A 27,371-nucleotide genomic window follows, 5' to 3' on the forward strand; every position below is an offset into this window, starting at 1 on the left:
GGATGATATGTTCTTCCTAGTTGCCTGGGAGAGGTTGTGATGTGTGAGGGGATGATATGTTCTTCCTAGTTGCCTGGGAGAGGTTGTGTGATGTGTGAGGGGATGATATGTTCTTCCTAGTTGCCTGGGAGAGGTTGTGATGTGTGAGGGGATGACATGTTCTTCCTAGTTGCCTGGGAGAGGTTGTGATGTGTGAGGGGATGATATGTTCTTCTTATTTAAGCTTCACTCTTAAATACGTCTGTAGGGAAGTTTGACATCTATCTCTGGCACGATGACCCTGGTTGTAGTCGTTCATTCTACACTATTTTGTGTTGGTGTTTTGCGATGTTTCTGTTTTATATGATAGGCTTATGGATCGGTACTGGAGGCATACATAATAGGGGTTGTGGTTGGGTATTCACAGGTGGCTTATAGATGGTAGAGCTGGGATGGGCGGTTGTCCTTTGGGAGATTATGGGTGGGCAGTGTAGTGTGAACCTGTCAGAGTTGGGGTTGAATACCCTGGTTCTGTGTCTTTATCTGTAATTACATGGTGGAGCGTGGTGAGATTGGGCAGAACTCTAAAGCCCTGTAGATATCTCTGCAGGGACACCGTGCTCCAGGCTGCAGGCAGGCAGACAGACAGCAGGGTCTGGGAGTGTGAAGCAGAACCAGCCCTCATCATGCTGTAATCCCACCACAGACGTTTTCCCCTGGGACCAGGGCTGGTGTTCCTTCCTGTCCTCTACGGTTCTGGTTCTGTGGCCTGGCTGCCTGGCGTTCTCTGCCGAGAAGCCTGCTGGGGCGCCGGGAGAGGCAGCCCACTCTGTTGTGCTCTAGTTGTTCTTGTCGGTTTGTCATCCCTAAAGTTTCCAGCGTATCCTAGGAGACGTCCTGACACTCAGTTGCAGATGGTAGCCGGTGGACCATGGCAGTTTGTCACAATGTGTATTGGAATTCACAGTAGGAATGAAATATGAAACAAATATGTCATTATACTTATGTGTTTTCGACTTCACTCATCTATCATTTCCCTTGAACACCTCCCTCCTACTTGTATTTCAACCTTGCCAGGATTATAGGATGAAATACCTGATTTGTCTGAGACATTGTGAAGGTCAATTTATTTTACTCCGGTGGCAACCAGCTAATGGTAATATATACTGTGATGCTGCTGGTTCATTTACTTGTTGCATCTGACTGGTCCACTTCACAGTAATAACAATAATTGCATTATGAAAAAGAGGACACTTTGTCCTGGATTTAATATCTTCATACTCTGCTGTGATGATGATGTTTGGCTTCACCATAAAGAACAGAGAACAAACTTCAGCACAAATGAAGAGGGCAGAATTATTCCCACTCAGGTAAGTGTCTTTTGAAGTTTAATCTGCAAAAACCAATAAGAGGATGCAAAGTGGAGCCTGTGAGTCAACAGTCCCAGTGTTTGATGGGTAAACGGACAGTCAAATGGATGATCTGAAGAGACGTTCATTTTTCTTTAGGCAAATTGGGCTGCTAGGCGACTAATTGATTGATTGCGTGACTTGCTGATACAATCAAAGATCCGGCCTGATTTATGACAATAAATCGATTGATTAATTAGATTTCCTGTGATGGAGGGGGAACCCTGCGATAGCGGTGAAGAGTGGGGGAAAGACATCACCAAGTCATACATCCATCGTGGAGCCGACAGACATGAGGGTTTAGTGTGGTAATGAGAGGAGCCTAGATCTCACTGCTGACATTACCAACGCGCCAGCTACCTCTGACCCACTCCCGAGACTAACCTGCACATGTTCACATAAACACTGCTGATATTAAAAAGATGGGGAGGGAGAGACGTGACTTTTTCAGTTTATCGGGTGCATACATCATTAGGGGAACAACGAAAAAAATCTATTGCACATTCCAGAGTAAATTAAAAACATATCTTGTACAGGGTAATACGAGTGCCTCTTGTTGACTCTCTACATATTACATTTAGCTGGGTGTTTAAATGCTGATTTAAAGCAAGATGGAGCCCATTCTCACCTGTAAATACTTTATGGCCCTTTTGAGAGACATGGCAGGGAACTGGCTGTGTGGTACCCACTCCACACCCCCCTGCACACACGTACAGTTCATGCACACACATGCATACATGCAGACGTACACACATACACCCCTTCGAGGAGAGCAGCTACAATAAACTGTGTGCTGTGGACATCAGGGATGCTTTTTATTTGCTGTGGTTCAGAAAAGGCTGTTCTGGTGATGTGCAGCATCTTACAAAACCACTCTCTGCCTTCCTCCTGAGATCAGTACTGTACAGTATACTAATGATTAAGTTGCATTGGGCAGCTCTTTGTCCAGATGTTATTTGCCTTGATAATACAATTTTAAAAAATACAGGCACTTCATTTTATTTAGGCATACATTATGAAAGTTACTGTGTTCACCAAAGCAATCTACTTTGCTATTGGAAATCTATAAATGGTTTTCCTATTGCAAATCTCACATACGTTAACATCCCATGAATGGGAATCTTATCTGCTGGGTCTTGCAGCTTTTGTGACAGCAACACTTTTAAGTTTTACACTCCTTGTTGTCAGCCCAGGTTGTATTTTCACTCTCACAGTTCTATTTAAATACATTTATTTTTGGTTCAAATACTGGAAAATTATAAGAGAGAGAGATAGTGGCAGAGAATAAAGGAGCCCCTCTCTCTCAGACAGGTGGCCCTGGTTCATGATGCCGGGCCCCAGGGGCCCCTGGAACACTGAGAGAGAGAGGAGGGACGAGTATCTCAGCGCACAGGTGGTGTGAAACGCAGCCCTCTCTCCTCACCTGAAATATTTAGATTCTTCTGGCGGCGGCGCTTTGATCTTCCTGCAATCGACAAGGGAAAATAGGGGGGAGAAAACAACAAAAAACAAGAGGAAGATCAGCACACCTGAGAATGAACAGATTGGCATTTTCTTAAGAGAGAATAAACAATCGCAGGTTGTGTGTTTCACTGCTTCACTATAGTCATTTGTGGTGAAAAGTGGGTCAATGTGGTGATGACTTTATTTGTAGAGCTTTACCGAGTGTTGTCTTATTCTCATGCTGAAATTAATGGTTGGTTTAGGAGAGAGAATCGTCCATCGCAGTCCATTCATTCAGTAATTGTAGAGCATCACTCTTAAAATATATATACACTAAGGTTCAAAAGTTTGGGGTCACTTAGAAATATCCTTGTTTTTGCTAGAAAATCACATTTTTTGTCCATTAAAATAACATCACATTGATCAGAAATACAGTGTAGACATTGTTATTGTTGTAAATTACTATTGTAGCTGGAAACGGCAGATTCTTTGCTGGAATATCTACATAGGCGTACAGAGACCCATCATCAGCAACCATCACTCCTGTGTTATAATTTCACGTTGTGTTAGCTAATCCAAGTTTAATATTTTAAAAGGCTAATTGATCATTAGAAAACACTTTTGCAATTATGTTAGCACAGTTGAAAACTACTGTTCTGATTAAAGAAGCAATAAAACTGGCCTTCTTTAGACCAGTTGAGTATCTGGAGCATCAGCATTTGTGGGTTCGATTACAGGTTCAAAATGTCCAGAAACAAAGACCTTTCTTCTAAAACTCATCAGTCTATTCTTGTTCTGAGAAATTAAAGCTATTCCATGCGAGACATTTCCAATAAACTGGAGTTCTCGTACAACGCTGTGTACTACTCCCTTCACTGATCAGTGCAAATGGTCTAACCAGAATAGAAAGAGGAGTGGGAAGCCCCGGTGCACAACTGAGCAAGAGGACAAGTACATTAGAGTGTCTAGTTTGAGAAACAGACACCTCACAAGTCCTCAACTGGTAACTTCATTAAATAGTACACGCAAAACACCAGTCTCAATGTCAACAGTGAAGAGGCGCCTCTGGGATGTTGGCCTTCTAGGCAGAGTTGCAAAGAAAAGGCCATATCTCACAAAAGTGTTCCGAGTTGGCCTACTTCTTCATAGCACAAAGGAATAACTGTTACGGTTTTCTTCCGTCGAAAGAGAGTCGGACCAAAATGCAGCGTGGTTAGTTCGATACATCTTTAATAGACGAAAAAACACGAACAAATACAAAACACAACAAACGGAATGTGAAAACCTATACAGCCTATCTGGTGACTACAAACACAGAGACAGGAACAATCACCCACGACATACCCAAAGAATATGGCTGCCAAAATATGGTTCCCAATCAGAGACAACGATAATCACCTGACTCTGATTGAGAACCGCCTCAGGCAGCCATAGACTATGCTAGACACCCCACAAAAACCCCATGACAAAAACGCACCACAATAACCCATGTCACACCCTGGTCTGACCAAATAAATGAAGACAAGCATACATTACTTCGACCAGGGCGTGACAGAACCCCCCCCCCCCTAAGGTGCGGACTCCCGGACGCATATCAAAACATTTAATAGGGAGGGTCCGGGTGGGCGTCTGTCCATGGTGGCTCCGGCTCAGGACGTGGACCCCACTCCATCAATGTCTTAGTTCCTCCCCCTCGCTCGGGACTGAGGGGCAGCTCGGGACTGAGGGGCAGCTCGGGACTGAGGGGCAGCTCGGGACTGAGGGGCAGCTCGGCACTGAGAGGAAGCTCGGCACTGAGAGGAAGCTCAGGCAGGTAGTTGGCTCCGGCAGATCCTTGCTGGCTGGCGGATCTGGAAGTGTCTGGCTGACTGGCGGATCTGGAAGAGTCTGGCTGACTGGCGGATCTGGAAGAGTCTGGCTGACTGGCGGATCTGGAAGAGTCTGGCTGACTGGCGGATCTGGAAGTGTCTGGCTGACTGGCGGATCTGGAAGAGTCTGGCTGACTGGCGGATCTGGAAGAGTCTGGCTGACTGGCGGATCTGGAAGAGTCTGGCTGACTGGCGGATCTGGAAGAGTCTGGCTGACTGGCGGATCTGGAAGAGTCTGGCTGACTGGCGGATCTGGAAGAGTCTGGCTGACTGGCGGATCTGGAAGAGTCTGGCTGACTGGCGGATCTGGAAGAGTCTGGCGGATCTGGAAGAGTCTGGCGGATCTGGCGGATCTGGCTGCTCTATGCAGACTGGCAGCTCTGGCTGCTCTATGCAAACTGACAGCTCTGGCTGCGCTGAACAGGCGGGAGGCTCTGGCTGCGCTGAACAGGCGGGAGGCTCTGGCTGCGCTGTAGAGGAGGAAGGCTCTGGCTGCGCTAAACAGTCGAGGCGCACTGAAGGCCTGGTGCGTGGTGCTGGCACTGGTGGTACTGGACCGAGGACACGCACAGGAAGCCTGGTGCGGGGAGCTGCCACCGGAGGACTGGTGTGTGAAGGTGGCACAGGATGGACCGAACCGTGAAGGCGCACTGGAGAGCCTGAGAGCATGACTGGCACAGGACGTGCAAGGCTAGGTAGGTACACAGGAGCCCTAGTGCGTGAGGCTGGCACAATTTTCACCAGCCGACTAACACGCACCTCAGGACGAGTATGGAGCGCTGACCCAGGTGCCATTAAATCCCGACACGCTCCGTCGGGCGAATATCGTATTTAAAGCACCAAACTAGCAACTCCCTCATAACTCTCTCCTCCACTTTCCCCATTAACTCCTTCACAGTCTCTGCTTCACTCACCTTGAAGGAGTTCCCACATGCTGAGTACCTTTCCTTCACTCTGCGGTCCAACTCACCCCAAACCATCTCATTTGGGTTGAGGTCGGGTGATTGTCGAGGCCAGGTCATCTGATGCAGATCTCCATCACTCTCCTTCTTGGTCAAATATCCCTTACACAGCCTGGAGGTGTGTTCGGTCATTGTCCTCTTGGGAAAAACAAATAATAGTCCCACTAAGCACAAACCAGATGTGATGGTGTATTGCTGTGGTAGCCATGCTGGGTAAGTGTGCCTTGAATTCTAAATAAATCACTGACTGTGTCACCAGTAAAGCACCCCCACACCATCACACTTCCACCTCCATGCTTCACTGTGGGAACCACACATGCAGAGATCATCTATTCACCTACTCTGCGTCTCACAAAGACACAGTTGTTGGAACCCAACATCTCAAATTCAGACCAAAGGACAGATTTCCACCTGTCTAATGTCCATTACTCGTGTTCCTTGGCCCAAGCAAGTCTCATATTCTTATTGGTGTCGTTTTTGTAGTGGTTTCTTTGCAGCAGTTTGACCATGAAGGCCTGATTCACTCAATCTCTTCTGAACAGTTGATGTTGAGATGTCTGTTACTTGAACTCTGTGAAGCATTTATTTGGGCTGCAGTTTCTGAGGCTGGTAACTCTTATGAGCTTATCCTCTGCAGCAGAAATCCTGGGTCTTCCTTTCCTGTGGCGGTCCTCACGAGAGCCAGTTTCATCATAGCGCTTGATGGTTTTTGCGACTGCACTTGACATTGCACTTGACATTTTCCAGATTGACTGACCTTCATGTCTTAAAGTAATGATGGATTGTAATTTCTCTTTGCTTATTTGAGCTGTTCTTGCCTCAATATGGACTTGGTCTTTTACCAAATAGGACTATCTTCTGTATACCATCCCTACCTTATCACAACACAACTGATTAGCTCAAATGCATTAAGAAGGAAATAAATTCCACAAATTAACTTTTAACAAGGCACACTGGTTAATTGTAATGCATTCCAGGTGACTACCTCATGAAGCTGGTTGAGAGAATGCCAAAAAATGTGCAAAGCTATCATCAAGAAAAAAGGTGGCCACGTTTAACACTTTTTTTTTTTTGGTTACTTCATGATTCCGTATCTGTTATTTCATAGTTTTGAGATCTTCACTATTATTCTACAGTGTAGAAAATAAATGGGAACACTAAAATAACACATCCTAGATCTGAATGAATGAAATATTCTTATTAAATACTTTTTTCTTTACATAGTTGAATGTGCTGACAACAAAATCACACAAAAATTATCAATGGAAATCAAATTTATCAACCCATGGAGGTCTGGATTTGGAGTCACACTCAAAATTAAAGTGGAAAACCACACTACAGGCTGATCCAACTTTGATGTAATGTCCTTTTAAACAAGTCAAAATGAGGCTCAGTAGTGTGTGTGGCCTCCACGTGCCTGTATGACCTCCCTACAACGCCTGGGCATGCTCCTGATGAGGTGGCGGATGGTCTCCTGAGGGATCTCCTCCCAGACCTGGACTAAAGCATCCGCCAACTCCTGGACAGTCTGTGGTGCAATGTGGCGTTGGTGGATGGAGCGAGACATGATGTCCCAGATGTGCTCAATTGGATTCAGGTCTGGGGAACGGGCGTGCCAGTCCATAGCATCAATGCCTTCCTCTTGCAGGAACTGCTGACACACTCCAGCCACATGAGGTCTAGCATTGTCTTGCATTAGGAGGAACCCAGGGCCAACCGCACCAGCATATGGTCTCACAAGGGGTCTGAGGATCTCATCTCGGTACCTAATGGCAGTCAGGCTACCTCTGGCGAGCACATGGAGGGCTGTGCGGCCCCCCAAAGAAATGCCACCCCACACCATGACTGACCCACCGCCAAACCGGTCATGCTGGAGAGGATGTTGCAGGCAGCAGAACGTTCTCCACGGCATCTCCAGACTCTGTCACGTCTGTCACATGTGCTCAGTGTGAACCTGCCTTCATCTGTGAAGAGTACAGGGCGCCAGTGGCGAATTTGCCAATCTTGATGTTCTCTGGCAAATGCCAAACGTCCTGCACGGTGTTGGGCTGTAAAGCACAACCCCCAACTGTGGACGTCGGGCCCTCATACCACCCTCATGGAGTCTGTTTCTGACCGTTTGAGCAGACACATGCACATTTGTGGCCTGCTGGAGGTCATTTTGCAGGGCTCTGGCAGTGCTCCTCCTTACACAAAGGCGGAGGTCGCGGTCCTGCTGCTGGGTTGTTGCCCTCCTACGGCCTCCTCCACGTCTCCTGATGTACTGGCCTGTCTCCTGGTAGCGCCTCCATGCTCTGGACACTACGCTGACAGACACAGCAAACCTTCTTGCCACAGCTCGCATTGATGTACCATCCTGGATGAGCTGCACTACCTGAGCCACTTGTGTGGGTTGTAGACTCCGTCTCATGCTACCACTAGAGTGAAAGCACCGCCAGCATTCAAAAGTGACCAAAACATCAGCCAAGAAGCATAGGAACTGAGAAGTGGTCTGTGGTCACCACCTGCAGAACCACTCCTTTATTGGGGGTGTCTTGCTAATTGCCTATAATTTCCACCTGTTGTCTATTCCATTTGCACAACAGCATGTGGAAATGATTGTCAATCAGTGTTGCTTCCTAAGTGGACAGTTTGATTTCACAGAAGTGTGATTGACTTGGAGTTACATTGTGTTGTTTAAGTGTTCCCTTTATTTTTTTGAGCAGTGTGTGTGTATATATATATTTTTTTATAAAGAGTGATGCTCTACAGTTCCTTTGCCTTTCACAACTACGAATGGACTGCGATGGACGATTCTCTCTCAGAAACCAAACATTAATTTCAGCATGAGAATAAGACAACACACGATAAAGCTCTACAAATAAAGTCATCACCACCACGTTGGACCACTTTTATATACAGTCAAATCTTTATCATTCACATCCAGTCTCCATTTTACCAGACCTTATTTGGCCTGTTGAGGTTATGTTTTCACTCAGGTTTCTACCCCCCAGCTTGCTAATGAATCCAGGGAGGTCTAATCAGTCAGTGGCCATGTATTACAGTATGACAATAGACATCCTGATTGTAACCACAGACTTGGAGATGAGGAGAACAATGGGCCTAGCTTAATGATGATAAATAAGCTCTTCTAATTGGCCGTTCAATTAGAATGTTCACCCATAGATAGCAGTTTGAAGGTTCTAATTGGAGGACATTTAAAGACATCACTAGGATTCTAGATTCAATGGAAGGGCTATGTTAGGCTGTAGTTTTTATTAGTAAAAAATGTTCAAGGTGCTGTCTCAACTGAAAAATACCATAATGGTAATGTGTTACCCTTTCTTATCAATGGTTGTGTGTGCGTGTGCACGTGCCTGCTTGCATGTGTGTGTGCGCTGGCCTGCTTGCATGTGTGTGTGTGTGCACATGCCTGCTTGCATGTGTGTGTGCGCGTGCCTGCTTGCATGTGTGTGTGCGCGTGCCTGCTTGCATGTGCACACGTGTTTAAAAAGAGAAAGAAGTGTTGACGGGACGATGTGCTTTGGTGCATCAGGCTCTAAAACTCCCTAAATGAAGCTGGCTATGACGAACAATGTCTGACAACACCAGTCACACCTTTTGCTGATGGTTGTAACGCTCACGCGCCTCTCATCCCCTTTGCGAGATTTAGCTTGCTGTTTAAAGACAGTCTGACTGACTGGGGATTAATTATTTGGGATGATTTATCAGATTTACTAGTCCAGGGTTTAGAAAGGTGTCAAAATTTAAATGTGATTTTCAGCCTACACAAACTATTCAACACCACCACTTTCTACTTCCTATGTACTGTACTACTGCTGCACAGTGGACACTGGTACCAATCACTGTACTACTGCTGCATAGTGGACACTCTGATACCAATCACTGTATGGTTTGAACACAGTGGAGAGTGGAGTAGTGGAAATGAGAGCAGCTGAATGAACAGGGAGGTATTATAGTAGACAGTTGTGTAGAGATGTAGAGAGCTGCTTGCCTGTCAGTCGGTCGGTCAGCCCAGGGAGGGAGGCCAGATAAGGGCACATCCTGTATATGGACAGAAGCCAGTCAGCCAGCCGAGGCCCTGCCTGCCCTGAACCCCTCTCCCTCCCCAGCCTTCTTTTTCTTTTTCTTTTTCTCCACCCCTCAGCGGCTAGGGGGTGCCAGTAATAACGTTGAGGCCAGACTAGACTGCAGCGATCGGGGCCATTGATTGTGGTGATTTGATTTATAGATCGATCCCACTCAAATGTGACGTCTGAGATGCGGGGCCAATCTTAGACGGCTATGGCCAATCTTGTGCCCTACAGAGAATAGGAGGGGATAAGGAATGTATAAAAGGAAACTAGACTTATCTTAATCACACACTGGCTCCAGTGCTGCCTTGCTACGACCAGTGTGTGTGTGTGTGTGTGTGCTCTTTTGTGTGTGAGCTTGCATGCAATGTGTGTTTGTGTCTCTTGGTGTGCGTATGCGGTGGGGGTTGTGAGGCTCCACAGTCACCAGGCAGAACAGAGTGGATCTATAAATTGATGGAATTCAAAGCCTCCAGCATCGATTACCATTATAACTAACAGCAGCACACAGAATGTCTGATTATTTTTAGACAAAGATTCTGTGCTCTCAGCAGCAATTCTGCTGATGCTGTCACACTTTCAGACATTTGCCTATGATTGCAATTAGATGAGATGCAAAAAGAAAAATAATACCCATCTGCATTTTCCCCTGTCCTCCTCGCCCTATTTCCCCCTTTATTTGTGCTGTCCAAGCCCGCTGCATACATTTGTGTGTGCCTGTGAGTCTACATTCTATGTAAATGTAATGTGTCTTGGTCGTTTTTCCCACCATGTTTTGTCTTGGTGGAAGGCCAAGAAACAGCTTATGGCCACAGATGTAATTGAGAGGGGTAGGTTTAAGGAATCAATTTCAAATATACTGTTTTACAATATAGTAGCTTCACATTTTTACAGAAAACATTTTATACATGCTTCTCACACACTACTGATTTTGTATGTCTTTTATGTATTGAATGTTTTTACAGACTAACGTCAATGGATATGTCATGGGATTGATGGACTTAGAAGCTTTAATAAGCATTAATATTATTACTACTTGCTAACATCAATGTTTGTAATGGTCCAATGGTGATTTATTTCATAGCATTGTCGATACATTGTAGTGCCAAAAATATGATGTTCCTGATATCAAGATCTCTCCACTGCTTTCTTATCACCATTATCCTCCATTTTGCTTGTTTTGTTTTTCATGTCCCTCCGTGGAGTCTAAAAGGACTACTCCCGCAGTCTTTTCAGCAACACAACACACAAGCTTAAATACCTGACCCACCTAATGCTGTGTGACTGACTTTGTCAGGACATGTGACTTCTCCTCCACAGAGACTGTCGTCAGCTCCTCCACAGATACTGTCCTCCGCAGGACCAAGCCTGGGCACACCTTCCCTCCCTCTACCCCCTCTCCTCCTTCAACTACCCCCCTCTTCCTCCTACCCCCACCCCAGTGATAGCTCTGCCCTCCCTCGGGGAAACTCATCAATTACGTCCGGATGTTTGACTGGCAGAGCCTTAATGACAGGAGCTCGGTATTGACCTGACTGCTACACACTGAAAATTCGGTCCCGATCGCCTTTAAAAAAAAACTTGTCAAACGATTCCTGGGAAATTCTTCTTTTTACAGGGAATCAAACTTGTTTACTCCCCCTATTTTCAATGTAAGTAATCAAGAGTATAGTAGCTCTAGATGTGTGTTTTCTTGGACTCTCCATGCGGATTCATGGAGATAAGTGAATCTTATCAGAGACCTCAGTTACCCATAACTCAAGGTGAAATGGATCAGCTTTGATTAGTGAGGTGTAAAATATTTTAGTTCAAGAGACTTCAAGTACACTGTGTTGTACAGTTGCTCCATCATCCGTCTCTTCAAGAAAACCAAACAGGGAAACAATGTTCTGCTTCAGTTCCCTTCAAGAACGTGGGCAGACACCAGGTTTCATTTGATGTGCTATTGCCCAGCCTTTTCAGCTATTGTTGTTTTACTCATATAGATGTATTCACTTGTCTTGTTGGTTGTGTCACGACTTCCGCCAAAGTCGGTTCCTCTCCTTGTTCAGGCGGCGTTCGGCGGTCGATGTCACTGGCTTTCTAGCCATCGCCGATCCACCTTTCATTTTTCCATTTGTCTTGTCTTGTTTTCCTACACACCTGGTTTCAATTCCCTCAGTATTAGACGTGTATATAACCCTCTGTTCCCCCCCATGTCTGTGTGTGGAATTGTTTGTTGTTTCGTGTATGTCCACGCTAGACTGGTTTGCGCTGGGTTATGTCAACCCATATTGTATTTAGTGTTCTTAGTGCCGTGTGTTTGTTCGCCGAAATAAAAGGCTCCTTTGGCTACCCAACTTCTGCTCTCCTGCGTCTGACTCCCTTACAGCCAGTTACACTTACCTAACAGGTTGAGCTACTCACAATTGAATGGAAATGGAAATCCATGGTATATTTAACATACAATAAAAATAAGTGGTATGTTATGATGCCATTTGATAGGTTTATACATTTTACATTCCTTGCCCAACACTAGACTCATGTTTTCACTTTTGCAACTAATGAACTTGGTGGAGACTTTGAGGATATACTGCAAACACTGAACTATACACTCCAATTACACTTTACCCACATAACCAGTGCTTGACTTGGGATGAAAGAAGTGCAGGAGCTATCTTTGTCCAAGTTGGTCCATTAGACTATGTTCACTGAAATTCACAAACAATATTTTGCTATAGAGTAGAGGTCGACCGATTTTATGATTTTTCAAAACCGATACCGATTATTGGAGGACCAAAAAAAGCTGATACCGATTAATCGGCCGATTTTTCTTTTTTAAAATTTGTTTGTAATAATGACAATTACAATACTGAATGAACAGTTATTAACTTAATGTAATACATCAATAAAATCAATTTAGCCTCAAATAAATAATGAAACATGTTAAATTTGGTTAAATAATGCAAAAACAAAGTGTTGGAGAAGAAAGTAAAAGTGCAATATGTGCCATGTAAGAAAGCTAACGTTTAAGTTCCTTGCTCAGAACATGAGAACATATGAAAGCTGGTGGTTCCTTTTAACATGAGTCTTCAATATTCCCAGGTAAGAAGTTTTAGGTTGTAGTTATTATAGGAATTATAGGACTATTTCCCTCTATACCATTTGTATTTCATTAACCTTTGACTATTAGATGTTCTTATAGGCACTTTAGTATTGCCAGTGTAACCGTATCGCTTCCATCCCTCTCCTCGCTCCTCTCTGGGCTCGAACCAGGAACACAACGACAACAGCCACCATCGAAGCAGCGTTACCCATGCAGAGCAAGGGGAACAACTACTAGAAGGCTCGGAGCGAGTGACGTTTGAAACGATATTAGCCCGCGCTAACTAGCTAGCCATTTCACTTCTGTTACACCAGCCTCATCTCGGGGGTTGATAGGCTTGGAGTCATAAACAGCGCAATGCTTGACGCACAACGAAGAGCTGCTGGAAAAACGCACGAAAGTGCTGTTTGAATGAATGTTTACGCGCCTGCTTCTGCCTACCACCGCTCAGTCAGATACTTAGATACTTGTATTCTTGTATGCTCAGTCAGATTATATGCAACACAGGACACGCTAGATAATATCTAGTAATATCATCATCCATGTGTAGTTAACTAGTGATTATGATTGATTGTTTTTTTCATAAGATAAGTTTAATGCTAGCTAGCAACTTACGCGAATGCAGTAAGCCAAGGTAACAGGCAGTCTCTGCAACGAGAGAGAGGCAGGTCGTTATTGCGTTGGTCTAGTTAACTGTAAGGTTGCAAGATTGGGTCCCCCGAGCTGACAAGGTGAAAATCTGTCGTTCTGCCCCTGAACGAGGCAGTTAACCCACCGTTCCTAGGCCGTCATTTAAAATTGAAAATGTGTTCTTAACTGACTTGCCTAGTTAAATAAAGGTATATAAAATTTTAAAAATCGGCGCCCAAAAATACAGATTTCCGATTGTTATGAAAACTTGAAATCGTCCCTAATTAATTGGCCATTCCGTTGAATCGGTCGACCTCTACTTTAGAGACCTCCTGATTATTCACAGTTGTGGGTTCCTACACATTTTCCATGACTTCTCCATGACTTAACCACATTTTCATGACTTATTATAGCCTACATGAAAAAGTAACCATTATTGACCCTGGAAGGCTGCTGTGTCTGATCCCATACAGGCCTACCATCTCCTGCCATTGTGCTCTTGATCAAGGCACTTACCCGCCCACAAAGTAGAACTGCACTGTTAGTCACATGTTATTAACATGTGGTCACACAGCTCCTGGGTGTGCAGGCTTGGCATCCAGCCCTGAAACACCCAAGTCTGCTTATCAAGGTCCTGTTGAGTAGCTGTTGTTTAGTCTACAATGTGGTTAGACCAGGGCTTGAACAAAAGCCTGCACACCCAGTAGCTATTCTGGAGGATGGTTGCCACCTTTGATATACATTTATTGCAATATTACAACCAAATACTCTTGTCTTTATAAAAGGATTCCCTCATTCAATAAATCAGGAATCAAATGGATAAGGTAGACTACTTCAAAGCAAGGTATCTAATTAGACATGTTTATGTTTAAGGCTCAAATATTCATGTTTCAGGGTAGATGTTTAACATTACATGGCTACTGTTTAATAGAGGTGTCATAACGTTGTATTAGTTAATGTGACAACTGTTGCTCATCGAATGATTAAAGGTTTCTAATTGCGTGATTAACTGAATCAAGCAATTATTAACTCATTAACCTGGGGCACCATGGGAAAATTTGTTTTGAGTTTCTATTTCCCAAATGAACTCAAAGAATATCAGAACATCGATTTTACAACAGTCGCTAATGAATCAGTTTCCTCTACAGTCTCATTCTGAACGTCGCATAATCCGGGAATCTGCACGGACCCGGGTCTTACCAATGAGTTCGTACCACACCAGTCTTAGTTGAGTATTTATTTACTAGAAAGCTAAAATGATGATAAAATATATACATACACAAACCACATTCTAGGCTATTGATTAGAACTTAGTATAACGGGCCAACACACTATGGCGCGTGTCACCCAAAATGGGGATTTAAAAGAGAGAGAAAAAGAAAGTACACGAGAGAAATATACATTTGGGTGCATTTGTCAGCTAGGCTTATTTTAACCCTAGCCTTGCCCCAAACTTGCCGCTCTTATGGGTCAGAATATAATGATGTAATTACGTGTTGGAGGTCTTAGATGGGAAGCTCCGCGTGGGTCGTTTAGGCTTCTCAATGACGCACTTCTCCCGCGCAACTCTCTGGTCGTCCTTACGATGTCAGTGTCCTTTTGGTCTGATTCCTCGCCCTTGCTCTGGAAGGGGTCTTCTGAGGACAGACAGCTCTGTAGCTCAGAGCTCACTGCGTAGGAATGAAACAGTGTAGATACCACGATTCGATGGAGAGTGGAGGTTAGGTGGTCCGGCTTGAATTCACCTGCTTAGAAACTGCTACTCATCAGTAGCATGGGTAGAAAAAGATTTCTTTGTCTTCAACCTTGGGTTGAGTTTTGGGTTCGTTGACCTTTTAGACCTCGGCTGCAGCTTGGGTCACTTAGTCTGATATGTTAATTCTTCCCTCACGTCTTATACCCTCGGGTCAGAAGTGGACGTAACCGCCTTTAGGGCAATTCTCTGGGCGTACCAAGTTAAGAGGCAAGGTCTAGATTTGTACTCAAATCCAATTTTAGACAACTAACTTCACATTTCATCTTTACCAAAACATTCTCTTTGATTTAGAGATTTTCTACACAACGTACAATGTATAAACAACAAGCATATCCTAGTAAAACTTTTACAGTTACGTTTCCGTAATAACGTCATCTATTAACCTTTAATAACAAAACAAAAATGACATACATTTTCATATTCCATCTATCGTCATGACCACCATTGTGGCTGACGGAAACCACTGTTCCAAAGTTCCCTTTATTGCATGTTTAATGTTCTGAGGCTGGTTCTCCATAGTGAGAGGACAAAGGGATGTTGTCTGTGGCCTAAGATTTACCCTGGGCGTGAGGGGTCATAAAACCCCCACATCTTCAGACCCCTAGATCTCTCCTCCTCTGTTGGGGGTGAGAGACGATCTGTAGGGTTGTGGTCTCCTGTAACCTGACCTGATCAGGACAGTCATGACAGAGGGGAATCCCAGCTTTCCAACGGTGCACGTGGAAAGGCGACAAAGACATTATATTATGTTTTGAATTGGCTATCTAGTTAGTCTGTTGTCTGTCATTGTTTTATACGTGCTGCTGAAATGTCGCGCTCTCTCTTCTCGGGCAACGGCCCACTCGCACTGGCACACACGCAGCATACACTGGCACACACGCAGCACACACGCGGCACACACGCGGCACACACGCGGCACACACGCAGCACACACTGGCACACACTGGCACACACTGGCACACACTGGCACACACGCGGCACACACTGGCAAACACGCGGCACACACTGGCACACACGCGGCACACAATGGCAAACACGCGGCACACACGCGGCACACACGCGGCACACACGCGGCACACAATGGCACACACGCGGCACACACTGGCACACACGCAGCACACACTGGCAGGCACTGAAGAGTCATTCCGATAATGGCTGATATGTAGATTAAGTGATTGATCATATTTAAAAGTGTGACTTCATTAATTATATTAACACAAATTTATGAAACTCATTTAATTACTTTTCATGACCTCAACCTTCATTTGACAACTTGGAATAGTGCATCATGTGTATTCATGACACATTTGCGCAATCTTGAACAGCCTACTGTCACACACGGAGTCACAGACTACTGGCAAATAAACTTGAACAAAGTGGAATCAGGAAATGAATGCCCATTCTCCATTCAATGCATTCTGCTTTGCTCAACATTCTTTTTCTTCTGCGTGTGTGCGTCTGGGTCTGCAATAGGCTACTTAGTTTTATAGAGGAGCCGGGAACCAATTCCCCAAAAATGAGAAGTGCCAGAATGGCGCTGCGGACAGCTCCGGCCCAAATTAAGCACTGCACATAATTACAATGTAAATACATATGTTATTGGACTCTTCATGTGAAGATGCAACCAAACATTGTGTTGAATTCGACTGAAATGAGGCATCAGTGTGATTTGCTTTACTTTAGTCTCTTCATGGACAATGAAGGGCTGGGCAATTCAGAATCAGCACTATAATCCACACAAAGCCACTTCTACCTTGATTCTCTCTCAGCCAGATTAGCTGGTGGTCTAGGGCTGCTTGAATCTGTTGGAGGCTAGCCCACTCCTAACAGCCAAGTCCCAAATCCCCCAAAAGTCTCATCCAATATGGGTTAGAATGGCTGACTGAAGCACAGTGACTAGCGAATAAGAGCACAGGCAGTCGGAAACCAAATAGGAATGTTTCTGACAAAAAAATGATGCCTCCATGAAATGTGTGGTTTTTGCTATCAACATCATGATTTACAATCTGAGATGCATGAGAATGGGATAAGCAAAGGGAAGTGTAATCCATTCTGACTCTTGGAGAAAGTCCTTAGGCAAAGGACCCATCTCTTAAGAAGGCACAACTGTCCCCAAGAGAGATCAAATAAAACTCATCAATGGGGAGCATTCTGTCGCTGGTTTTGGAGAGAGAAAGGTGGCCTCTTTCAAGGACCAGTACAGTAATCTATTTACATTGAGATCTGATGAAACTGAAGGGTTAAAATTCTTTCACTGGGAATAAGTGGAATCAGTTACATTTTTCAAATATGGAACTAGAGTTTTGTCCCTAGGTTTTCTCTCTTTTGGCTCGTGATAATTTATTAAATTGCTTTTAAGTAAGACTGGAGATTAATTAAAACACAGTCAATTTCATTTTCCAGCGTCATATATAAATTCACTGTGTTAATTGAATCCCTCACTCCAGTTTTTATATTATATCCCAGCAGATACAAGGGAAGAGCATCAAATAAAACCAATCCAAGAGGACAGGAAAAGAGGTGGGATTAAAAAGGACAAACGTTGTCAGTGGAGACGAGTACTGTAGCAAGATTTTAGATGTGTTTTGTTGGTTTGCAGAAAGAGTTGGAAATTGTATGAGTCAATGGATGCTATTGGACTTGTGAATGCCAAGTGGTGTGGTGAGGCATGGGTCTGAGGAGTGGCTGTGTACACAGATTGCTGGGAATTGTACAGTGGATGTTGATAGGGTGGAGTTTTAGCAAGTACTGCATCACCAGGTATTGAAGGATTTGGACAGATTAATTGTGATTTAGGCAATTGTGACACTAATAGGAAAATGTGGGTTATTAGCACTGGGCCTAGATAAGATACCAGCAGTATATTTCTGTTATTAAAATCCACCTGAAATCAATGCAAAGATGTGGAAGAGAGATTTTAATGAAATAGAGGCTTCAATGTGATCTCTGTTAATCATGGAAAAATAAATGATGTTGTGTGTTGAATTGTGTCTTGTCTAGGCTTAAAATCAGCTCTTAATTTCTCCAGGAAACCCTATATTTGTTTATAAGGTTGATTGTCAGGTTATTGGTTCCTTCACACGTGACTCTGCTTGCCTTGTTTATTCTTTCTCTCTCTCCTCTCTCTTTCTCTCTCCTCTCTCTTTCTCTCTCCTCTCTCTTTCTCTCTCCTCTTTCTTTCTCTCTTCTCTCTCTTTCTCTCTTCTCTCTCCTCTCTCTTTCTCTCTCCTCTCTCCTCTTTCTCTCTCCTCTCTTTTTCTCTCTCCTCTCTTTTTTCTCTCTTTCTCTTTCTCTTTCTTCTCTCTTTCTCTTTCTCTCTCTCTTTCTCTCTCTCTTTCTCTCTCTTCCTCTCTCTCTTTCTCTTTCTTCCTCTCTCTCTTTCTCTCTCTTTCTCTCTCTTTCTCTCTCTTTCTCTCTCTCTTTCTCTCTCTCTTTCTCTCTCTCTTCTCTCTCTCTCTTTCTCTCTCGCTCTCTATCTCGCTCTCTTTCTCTCTCGCTCTCTTTCTCGCTTTCTTTCTCTCTCGCTCTCTTTCTCTCGCTTTCTTTCTCTCGCTCTCTTTCTCTCGCTCTCTTTCTCTCGCTCTCTTTCTCTCGCTCTCTCTCTCTCTCTCTCTCGCTTTCTCTCTCTCTCTTCCTCTCTCTCACTGGAGTTCCATGGCCGTTGCAAGCGTATTGATTATTTCAAATACTGATTATCTAAAATGCCTTCTGCTACTGTAGGCATTGGATTTATTTTGGCTTAATTATTTATGGGCCAGGGCTTGCAGTAAGTATTACCGCTATAAGATCATGAAGGATTACATAGTTAATATTCAGCACTGTATTTTTATTTATGTACACTCTAAGCTGCACTGTATTACTGTTGGCAGCCTCTCTAAGTGGTCTCCCTCTCGCTCTCTCTCTCTCTCTCGCGCACGCTCTCTGCTGCTCTTCCTCTATCCCTCTTTTTTTGTGTTTATAGAGGGAGTTAAACTCAGTAGCGTCTGAGCTGGCAGGGCGACAGGAAGAGAGCGAGCACTCGCACAAGCACCTGGTGGAGCTGAGCCGGGAGTTCAAGAGAAATGTCTCAGAGGTTAGTGCCCCCTACCTCCTACACCCTGGCTCCTCCCTACCCACTACACCCTGGCTCCTCCCTACCTCCTACACCCTGGCTCCTCCCTACCTCCTACACCCTGGCTCCTCCCTACCTCCTACACCCTGGCTCCTCCCTACCTCCTACACCCTGGCTCCTCCCTAACCACTACACCCTGCCTCCTCCCTAACCACTACACCCTGCCTCCTCCCTAACCCCTGCCTCCTCCCTACCTCCTACACCCTGGCTCCTCCCTACCCCCTACACCCTGCCTCCTCCCCTACACCCTGCCTCCTCCCTACCCCCTACACCCTGCCTCCTCCCTATACCCTGCCTCCTCCCTACCTCCTACACCCTGCCTCCTCCCTATACCCTGCCTCCTCCCTACCTCCTGCCTCCTTCCTACCCACAACACCCTGCCTCCTTCCTACCCACAACACCCTGCCTCCTCCCTACCCACTACACCCTGCCTCCTCCCTACCCACTACACCCTGCCTCCTCCCTACCCACTACACCCTGCCTCCTCCCTACCCACTACACCCTGCCTCCTTCCTACCCACAATACCCTGCCTCCTTCCACCTCCTACACCCTGCCTCCTCCCTGCCTCCCCTACCTCCTACCCCCTGCCTCCTCCCTACCCACTACACCCTGCCTCCTCCCTACCTCCTACCCCCTGCCTCCTCCCTACCCACTACACCCTGCCTCCTCCCTACCTCCTACACCCTGCCTCCTCCCTACCTCCTACCCCCTGCCTCCTCCCTACCTCCTACCCCCTGCCTCCTCCCTACCCACTACACCCTGCCTCCTCCCTACCTCCTACACCCTGCCTCCTCCCTACCCCCTGCCTCCTCCCTACCCACTACACCCTGCCTCCTCCCCACGTCCTACACCCTGCCTCCTCCCTACCTCCTAGCCCCTGCCTCCTCCCTACCTCCTACCCCCTGCCTCCTACCCCTACCTCCCTCCCTACCCCCTGCCTCCTCCCTGTACCTCCTACCCCCTGCCTCCTCCCTACCCACTACACCCTGCCTTCTCCCACCTCCTACCCCCTGCCTCCTCCCCTACCCACTACACCCCACCTCCTCCCTACCTCCTGCCTCCTTCCTACCTCCTACACCCTGCCTCCTCCCTACCCACTACACCCTGCCTTCTCCTACCCCTGCCTCCTCCTCCCTCCTACCCCTGCCTCCTCCCTGCCTCCTCCCTACCCCCTCCCTACCCCCTGCCTCCTCCCTACCCTCCTACACCCTGCCTTCTCCCACCTCCTACCCCCTGCCTTCTCCCTACCCACTACACCCTGCCTTCTCCCCACCTCCTCCTTTCTAGCTCCTACACCCTGCCCCTCCCTACCTCCCTACCTCCTGCCTCCTCCCTACCCCTACACCCTGCCTTCTCCTACCCCCTACCCACTACCCCCTGCCTCCCCCTGCCTCCTCCCTCCCCCCCCCTGCCTCCTCCCTACCTCATACCCCCTGCCTCCTCCCTACCCACTACACCCTGCCTTCTCCCACCCCCTGCCTCCTCCCTACCCACTACACCCCGCCTCCTCCCTACCTCCTGCCTCCTTCCTACCTCCTACACCCTGCCTCCTCCCTACCTCCTACCTCCTGCCTCCTCCCTACCCACTACACCCTGCCTTCTCCTACCCCCTGCCTCCTCCCTACCTCCTACCCCCTGCCTCTTCCCCTACCTCCTACCCCCTGCCTCCTCCCTACCCTCTGCCTCCTCCCTACCCCCTGCCTCCTCCCCTACCTCCTGCCTCCTTCCTACCTCCTACACCCTGCCTCCTCCCTACCTCCTGCCTCCTGCCTCCTCCCTACCCACTACACCCTGCCTTCTCCTACCCCCTGCCTCCTCCCTACCTCCTACCCCCTGCCTCCTCCCTACCCTCTGCCTCCTCCCTACCCCCTGCCTCCTCCCTACCTCCCACCCCCTGCCTCCTCCCTACCCACTACACCCTGCCTCCTCCCTACCTCCCGCCTCCTTCCTACCTCCTACACCCTGCCTCCTCCCTACCTCCTACCTCCTGCCTCCTCCCTACCCACTACACCCTGCCTCCTCCCTGCCTCCTGCCTCCTCCCTACCTCCTACACCCTGCCTGCTCCCTGCCTCCTGCCTCCTCCCTACCTCCTACACCCTGCCTCCTCCCTACCTCCTACACCCTGCCTCCTCCCTACCCCCTGCCTCCTCCCTACCTCCTACCCCCTGCCTCCTCCCCCCTGCCCCCTCCCTACCCTGCTATGAGTTCTGTGTGTCATTCTGTTCGTCTCTGCTCCACTAGGCAGACTGACTTGCTCAGTGTTTGAGCCCCGCTTACCTTTGTGCCTGGAATTATTTAGTTAATTTTATAATCCGCTTTAGTGCATATAATTTGCGCACAATGCTTGGGACAAGTCCGTCTTATTACCCCAACCCCCCTTCTCCAGGTATGTTAACATTTAAATTAAAATATGTGGTTTATAGTTAGGTGTTGTTTAAGGCCAGTGTATCTGCAGTACCACTAGGGTCACAGCCAGGGTTCCTAGGATCTCCCAGAGTCAGACTGCAGAGCCCCTATCCCTGCTTGAGAGTGTGGAGAGTATGCTGTAATCTTGTCAGTATAATACAGGTGCAGATGGCAGGATCAGGTTGTCCACACAGGCAGCCCAATCCCTCTACCCGGGGCTCACTGAAAGCCAGGAGGAAGGGAGAAGCTGGAGTCTGAGCTAATACAAGCAGGAAATCCCCACTTACACTCCCCACTTTTAACCCCCCCTTCCTCCTCCACCTCCCTCCCTCCCAAATCAATCCAAACCAGGGACGTTGCTTCTTCTACTGAAATTTGGCTAAAGGAAAATACATCTGGGATCAAACAGCATTTGACAGTCTTCCTCATCTTAAAGTTGTCCATAAGTTAGTATATTCAATACTATTGAGACAAATTATAATACAAGGTACAGTAGAAGTCTTCCCCTGTTCTCAACAGGGCAATTGGTCCCTAGTTAGATGGAGCTTCTACTGTCTCAAAAATGGTCATCCTTGGTTCTGCTTATCTGTATTCAGGAAGTGCAGGAGATGGTGGCTCCTGTCCTCAAGAGTTTCCAAGCCCAGGTGAGTTGACACCTCCTTGCCTATGTTTTGCCAGGGGGGCTTTGACATGATTTACAGACACTTTACCAATTACATTCTGACACAAAGCACTGTAAGGATGGATGATAGGGTAGCAGGATAGAAATTCATGGCCAAGTGTAAGGAGGACCCAGTTTTCATGTTATGCTTATTGACTGATGCCTTTTCTGTCAAAGTGGAGTAGGTGCCATTAGATGATCAGATACTGTATCTGATTGCTCATATTATCTTGGCTGAGACAAGCCCTCATTTCCTGTTGGGATTGTGCATTCTCAGGACCCTCTCTGACGCTGTCATATTGAAAAAGTCATCTGATACCGAACAAGGCTCTGCTCTAGCCATTAAACCAAGGTCATAAATCACATTTGTGAGCTGCGTTATGGTACACAAAGTAGAGGCATATTGAAATGATACTGCAAATAATGTTTCCAGTCTCCCTCTCTCTCCTCAACTCACCATTTTGAAAGGTAACCTGAAAGCTGGATCACTAAATATGATAACTCCATGGATTGTTTGGTTCTCATTTATCATCATAGTCTATGTGTTTAAAAAAAAAGTTTTGTAAATAGCAAGGCCAAAGCAGCAGTCTGTTTTGGCTGGAGTTATTGTATTCAATGCTGCTGCTATGTAAGGTTGATGTCAAGGCCAATTGAATGGCTGTGACCTCAAAGGCACAGACACAAAACTATCAAAATGGCCCTGCCATATCTTTGTTGTGCAAACATGCAGTAAAAATATTTGAAAGTATTACGAAAGTACTTTTTGGGGGTATCTGTACTTTACTATTTATATTTTTGACAAGTTACTTTTACTTCACTACATTCCTAAAGAAAATGATGTACCTTTTACTCCATACATTTTCCCTGACACCCAAAATTCACACACTTGTCAAGAGAACATCTCTGGTCATTCTTACTGCCTCTGATCTGGCGGATTCACTAAACAATGTGAGTGTTGGAGCGTGCCCCTCGCTATTGGTCCATTTAAAAAAACAAGAAAACGGTGCTGTCTGGTTTGCTTAATATAAGGAATTTGAAATGATTTATTATTTTACTTTTACTTTTAATACTTAAGTATATTTTAGCAATTACATTTACTTTTGATACTTGAGTAAGTCTAAAATGATCTGGTTTAGAATATACTTAAGTAGGATTTTATTGGGTGACTTTTACTTGAGTCCTTTTCTATTAAGCTATCTTTACTTTTACTCAAGTAATTGAGTACTTTTTCTACCACTGCAAACATTAAGCTAGGGGATTCATTTGAGCACTATTGATGTTTGACAACAGGGAATATAGATGTTTAGAAAGTAAATAAAGTAGATGACTGATAATTAAATATAATATTAACGTTTTCTCCAGAGGTATCGGTCTTGAAGGATGCAAGGTCTTCACTGTTACTTTGGATCTCTCTTATCAAACTTCCATATGTATAGAACACAGATTTGAAAAGTAAAATATACTAATGTACATGCAATCAATCTCACTATGCATAATCATAAATGAATGAAACCCCTTGTGTTTTCTGGTACATTTTGACCTTCCTGCTTAATGTCAAACAGCTTGCGGAGGCTTGTGAACTTTACCCACAGTAGTCAGCCAGGCCTTAGAGTAAAGCTGTGGGAGTTATACCTGCTGCTTCAGGGGTGAAATACAGTAAGGAGGAGGTGTAGTTGCAGGAGCTTGTTTGGCTGTGTGTTTTGGGATACACTAAAACTCCCCTACAGCTGTACCGTAAAGGTGGAGTTTGAGCTAGAAGTGTGTGTGTGTGTGTGTGTGTGTCTATATGAGAGGCACACAGACAAACACACACTGAGGCTCGGAGGAATCCCTCTTGGTATTTGGATCCTCATCATGCCACTTTTAAAAGAGAAGTCTCTGCCTTTGAAGTGTTTGCAACATGACAGGTTCTCTTTCTTTTCTGTTTCATTTCAATGTACCCCTCCCACTTTTTCTCTCTTCCCTCGTCCGATCCTGACTTCTAATTATCGCTAACCAGGCGACTGATTAGAAACACGTCGACAACGACCTAGTTTCTACAGCGCTGAAGTACCACAAAGGGTTAATCCCAGAGCTGGTGGCTGTCATTGGTCGCGTCCCTCCTTCTTCTTCTCCTTCTTTTTCATTCCTCTTCTCTTTCCTTCCCTGGAAGTTTGCTAATGAGGTCCCGTCAGAGCTGGGGAGAGGTGTTAATTTGGCCTTGTGAAGTGGGAAGGAGATTAAGGACAGTGAGGAGTTTACAGCTTAAAATACACCGCTGTCCTTATTAATCCACTGGGCCCTGGGAGACCAGCGTTTTTGGTTTTATAATGAACACTGTCTTATAATGAAGGTAATTTTAATAAAATGTACTGCAGAGACAGATGAGATGGTACGTGTCTCCATGGTCTCCGGCACACCTTTGGGGCTGGGGGATATGACAGTTATTTCTCAAATAACCGATGGCAGGAGAGAGAGGCCTTTTGGACTGAGACTGAGCCTCTCTGCTCCACACGCTGTTCACACAACTTTCACACAACCTTCCACTGTTCACACAACTTTCACACAACCTTCCACTGTTCACACAACTTTCACACAACCTTCCACTGTTCACACAACTTTCACACAACCTTCCACTGTTCACACAACTTTCACACAACTTTCCACTGTTCACACAACTTTCGCACAACCTTCCGTTGCAATCTGACTATACGGTATTGCAGACTCCACCAAGGATCCAAGAGGCAATTTATACCTCTCTCTCATTCTAGAGTGTAAATCCCCCTGAGGTCTCATATTCTCAACAAAAAACTGTGACGGAATTCTGGAATCTGTTGGCTGTGGATTCCTGTGTGGCTAGATTCATCTTCATACAGCTAGATACTGTAGATGCCAGATATAGTAGATACTGGCTCTGGATTGGGATGTCAGGCCAAAATGAACCAGTCATCTAATTTTCCCCCTCTTCACTTGATGTCGTTCGGCAGCCTACTCAGAAAAAGAAAACAGCATCCCGGGCTCCTAATTACGGAAACTTGCTTTACAATGATAATCCGAGGAGTAATTTAGCGTGCACAATGAGAGCTGTGGTGCTTGAGTTGCGCAGATGGAGAATCTGATAAATAGTTTGTAACGTGTAATTAGCGGCTCTGCCGGTTACATGCCATTAACCCCTCGAGCTCGGGAATCATTATTGGCCCTCATTATCAGCCAGAAAGGTACAATGGAGCTGACTAGACATCCAAACCATCAAACCGCTTTTAACTCACTGCTGACTGGGGGTTGGGGTTGGATGGTGGACACCTGTCTTTGATTCTAACTGTGCCATCTCTTCCCCTGAGGTTGTGGTGATGTTATTCATACTCTAGTAGTAAATTAAACTTACAGAAAGGAGATAATCCTACATCTCTTTAAGTCAATAGCAGATACAATGATTTTCTCTATTTTTGCATATTCTTGATACTAAATGTTATCAGATCGTCATCCAAAACCTAGTATTAAATAAAGGGAACCCGAGTTTTTATTTAATTAATTAACAAAGTTACGCAACACCCAATTCCCCTGTGTGAGAAAGTACTTGCCCCCTTACACTCAATAACTTGTCGTGCCAAAATTGGCTGCAATGACTGCAACCAAATGCTTCCTATAGTTGTTGAACAGTTTCACATCGCTGTGGAGGAATTCTGGCCCACTCTTGCATACAGAACTGCTTTAACTCAGTAACATTAATGTTCTTTCAAGCATGAACTGCCTGTTTTAAGTCCTGCCACAACATCTCAATTGGGATTAGGTCTGGACTTTGACGAGACCATTCCAAAACTTTACATTTGTTGCTTTGTAGCCATTTAGATTTTTAGCCATGTAGACTTGATTGTGTGTTTTGGATTATTGTCTTGCTGCATGACCCAGCTGCACTTCAGCTCACAGACAGATAGCCTGCCCTTCTCCTGTAGAATTATCTGATACAGAACAGAATTCATGAATCCTTCTATTAAGGCATGTCATCCAGGTACTGAGGCAGCAAAGCATCCTCAAATCATCACACTACTGTACAGCACTTTGAGATATCAGCTGATGTACGAAGGGCTATATAAATAAATTTGATTTGATTTACTAATGTTATCACCATGCTTGACCGTTGGTATGAGGTTCTTACTGTGGAATGCAGTGTTTGCGACCCATGTCATCCAAAAAGTTTACTCAAGTTTGCCCAGCACCTGGAAGCACATTGCCCAGCACCTGGAAGCACATCTAGACTCTTGGAAGAATGTTATATGGACAGATGATTCAAAGGTATAACTTTTTGGATGACATGGGTCCCATTTATGCCTGGCGAAGACCAAACCCTGCATTCCACAGTAAGAAAATCAGTGTGTAAATGGTGTGCCCACTATTTGTCTCATGCAGCATGACACATCTCCTACAAATAGAATTGATGAGGCTGTTGATTGTGGAATGTTGTCCCACTCCTCTTCAATGGCTATGCGAAGTTTCTGGATATTGGCGGGAACTGGAACACGCTGTCGGACATGTCGATCCAGAGCATCCCAAACATGCTCAATGGGCGACATGTCTGAGTATGCAGGCCATGGAAGAACTGGGACATGTTCAGCTTCCAGCAATTGTGTACAGGTCCTTGCGACATGGGGCCGTGCATTATCATGCTGAAACATGAGGTGATGACGGCAGATGAATGGCACGACAATGGGCATCAGGATCTCGTCGTGGTATCTCTGTGCACATTTTCCCACTAAAGTCAGTTACGAGGCCGAACTGCAGTCAGGTCAAGACCCTGATGAGGACGACGAGTATGCAGATGAGCTTCCCTGAGATTGTTTCTGTGCAGAAATTATTTGGTTGTGCAAACCCACAGTTTCATCAGCTGTCCGGGTGGCTGGTCTCAGACGATCCCGCAAGTGAAGAAGCCGGATGTGGAGGTCCTGGGCTGGCTTGGTTACTCGTAGTCTGCGGTTGTGAGGCCGGTTGGATGTAATGCCAAATTCTCTA

The 27,371-nt window shown here is 45.7% G+C and overlaps 1 protein-coding gene across 1 annotated transcript in view; it reads left to right on the plus strand.

Annotated features, from left to right (window-relative positions):
• Positions 1–27,371, plus strand: part of LOC115111487 (homeobox protein cut-like 2) — a 119,194-nt gene that overhangs the window by 27,304 nt on the left and 64,519 nt on the right. Inside the window, 2 exon segments of the mRNA XM_029637584.2 lie at positions 19,167–19,277; positions 22,321–22,368. Of these exon segments, the coding sequence (XP_029493444.2) occupies positions 19,167–19,277; positions 22,321–22,368 (159 nt within the window).

This window comes from Oncorhynchus nerka, linkage group LG27 (assembly GCF_034236695.1).
Source record: "Oncorhynchus nerka isolate Pitt River linkage group LG27, Oner_Uvic_2.0, whole genome shotgun sequence".
Lineage (NCBI taxonomy): Eukaryota > Metazoa > Chordata > Actinopteri > Salmoniformes > Salmonidae > Oncorhynchus > Oncorhynchus nerka.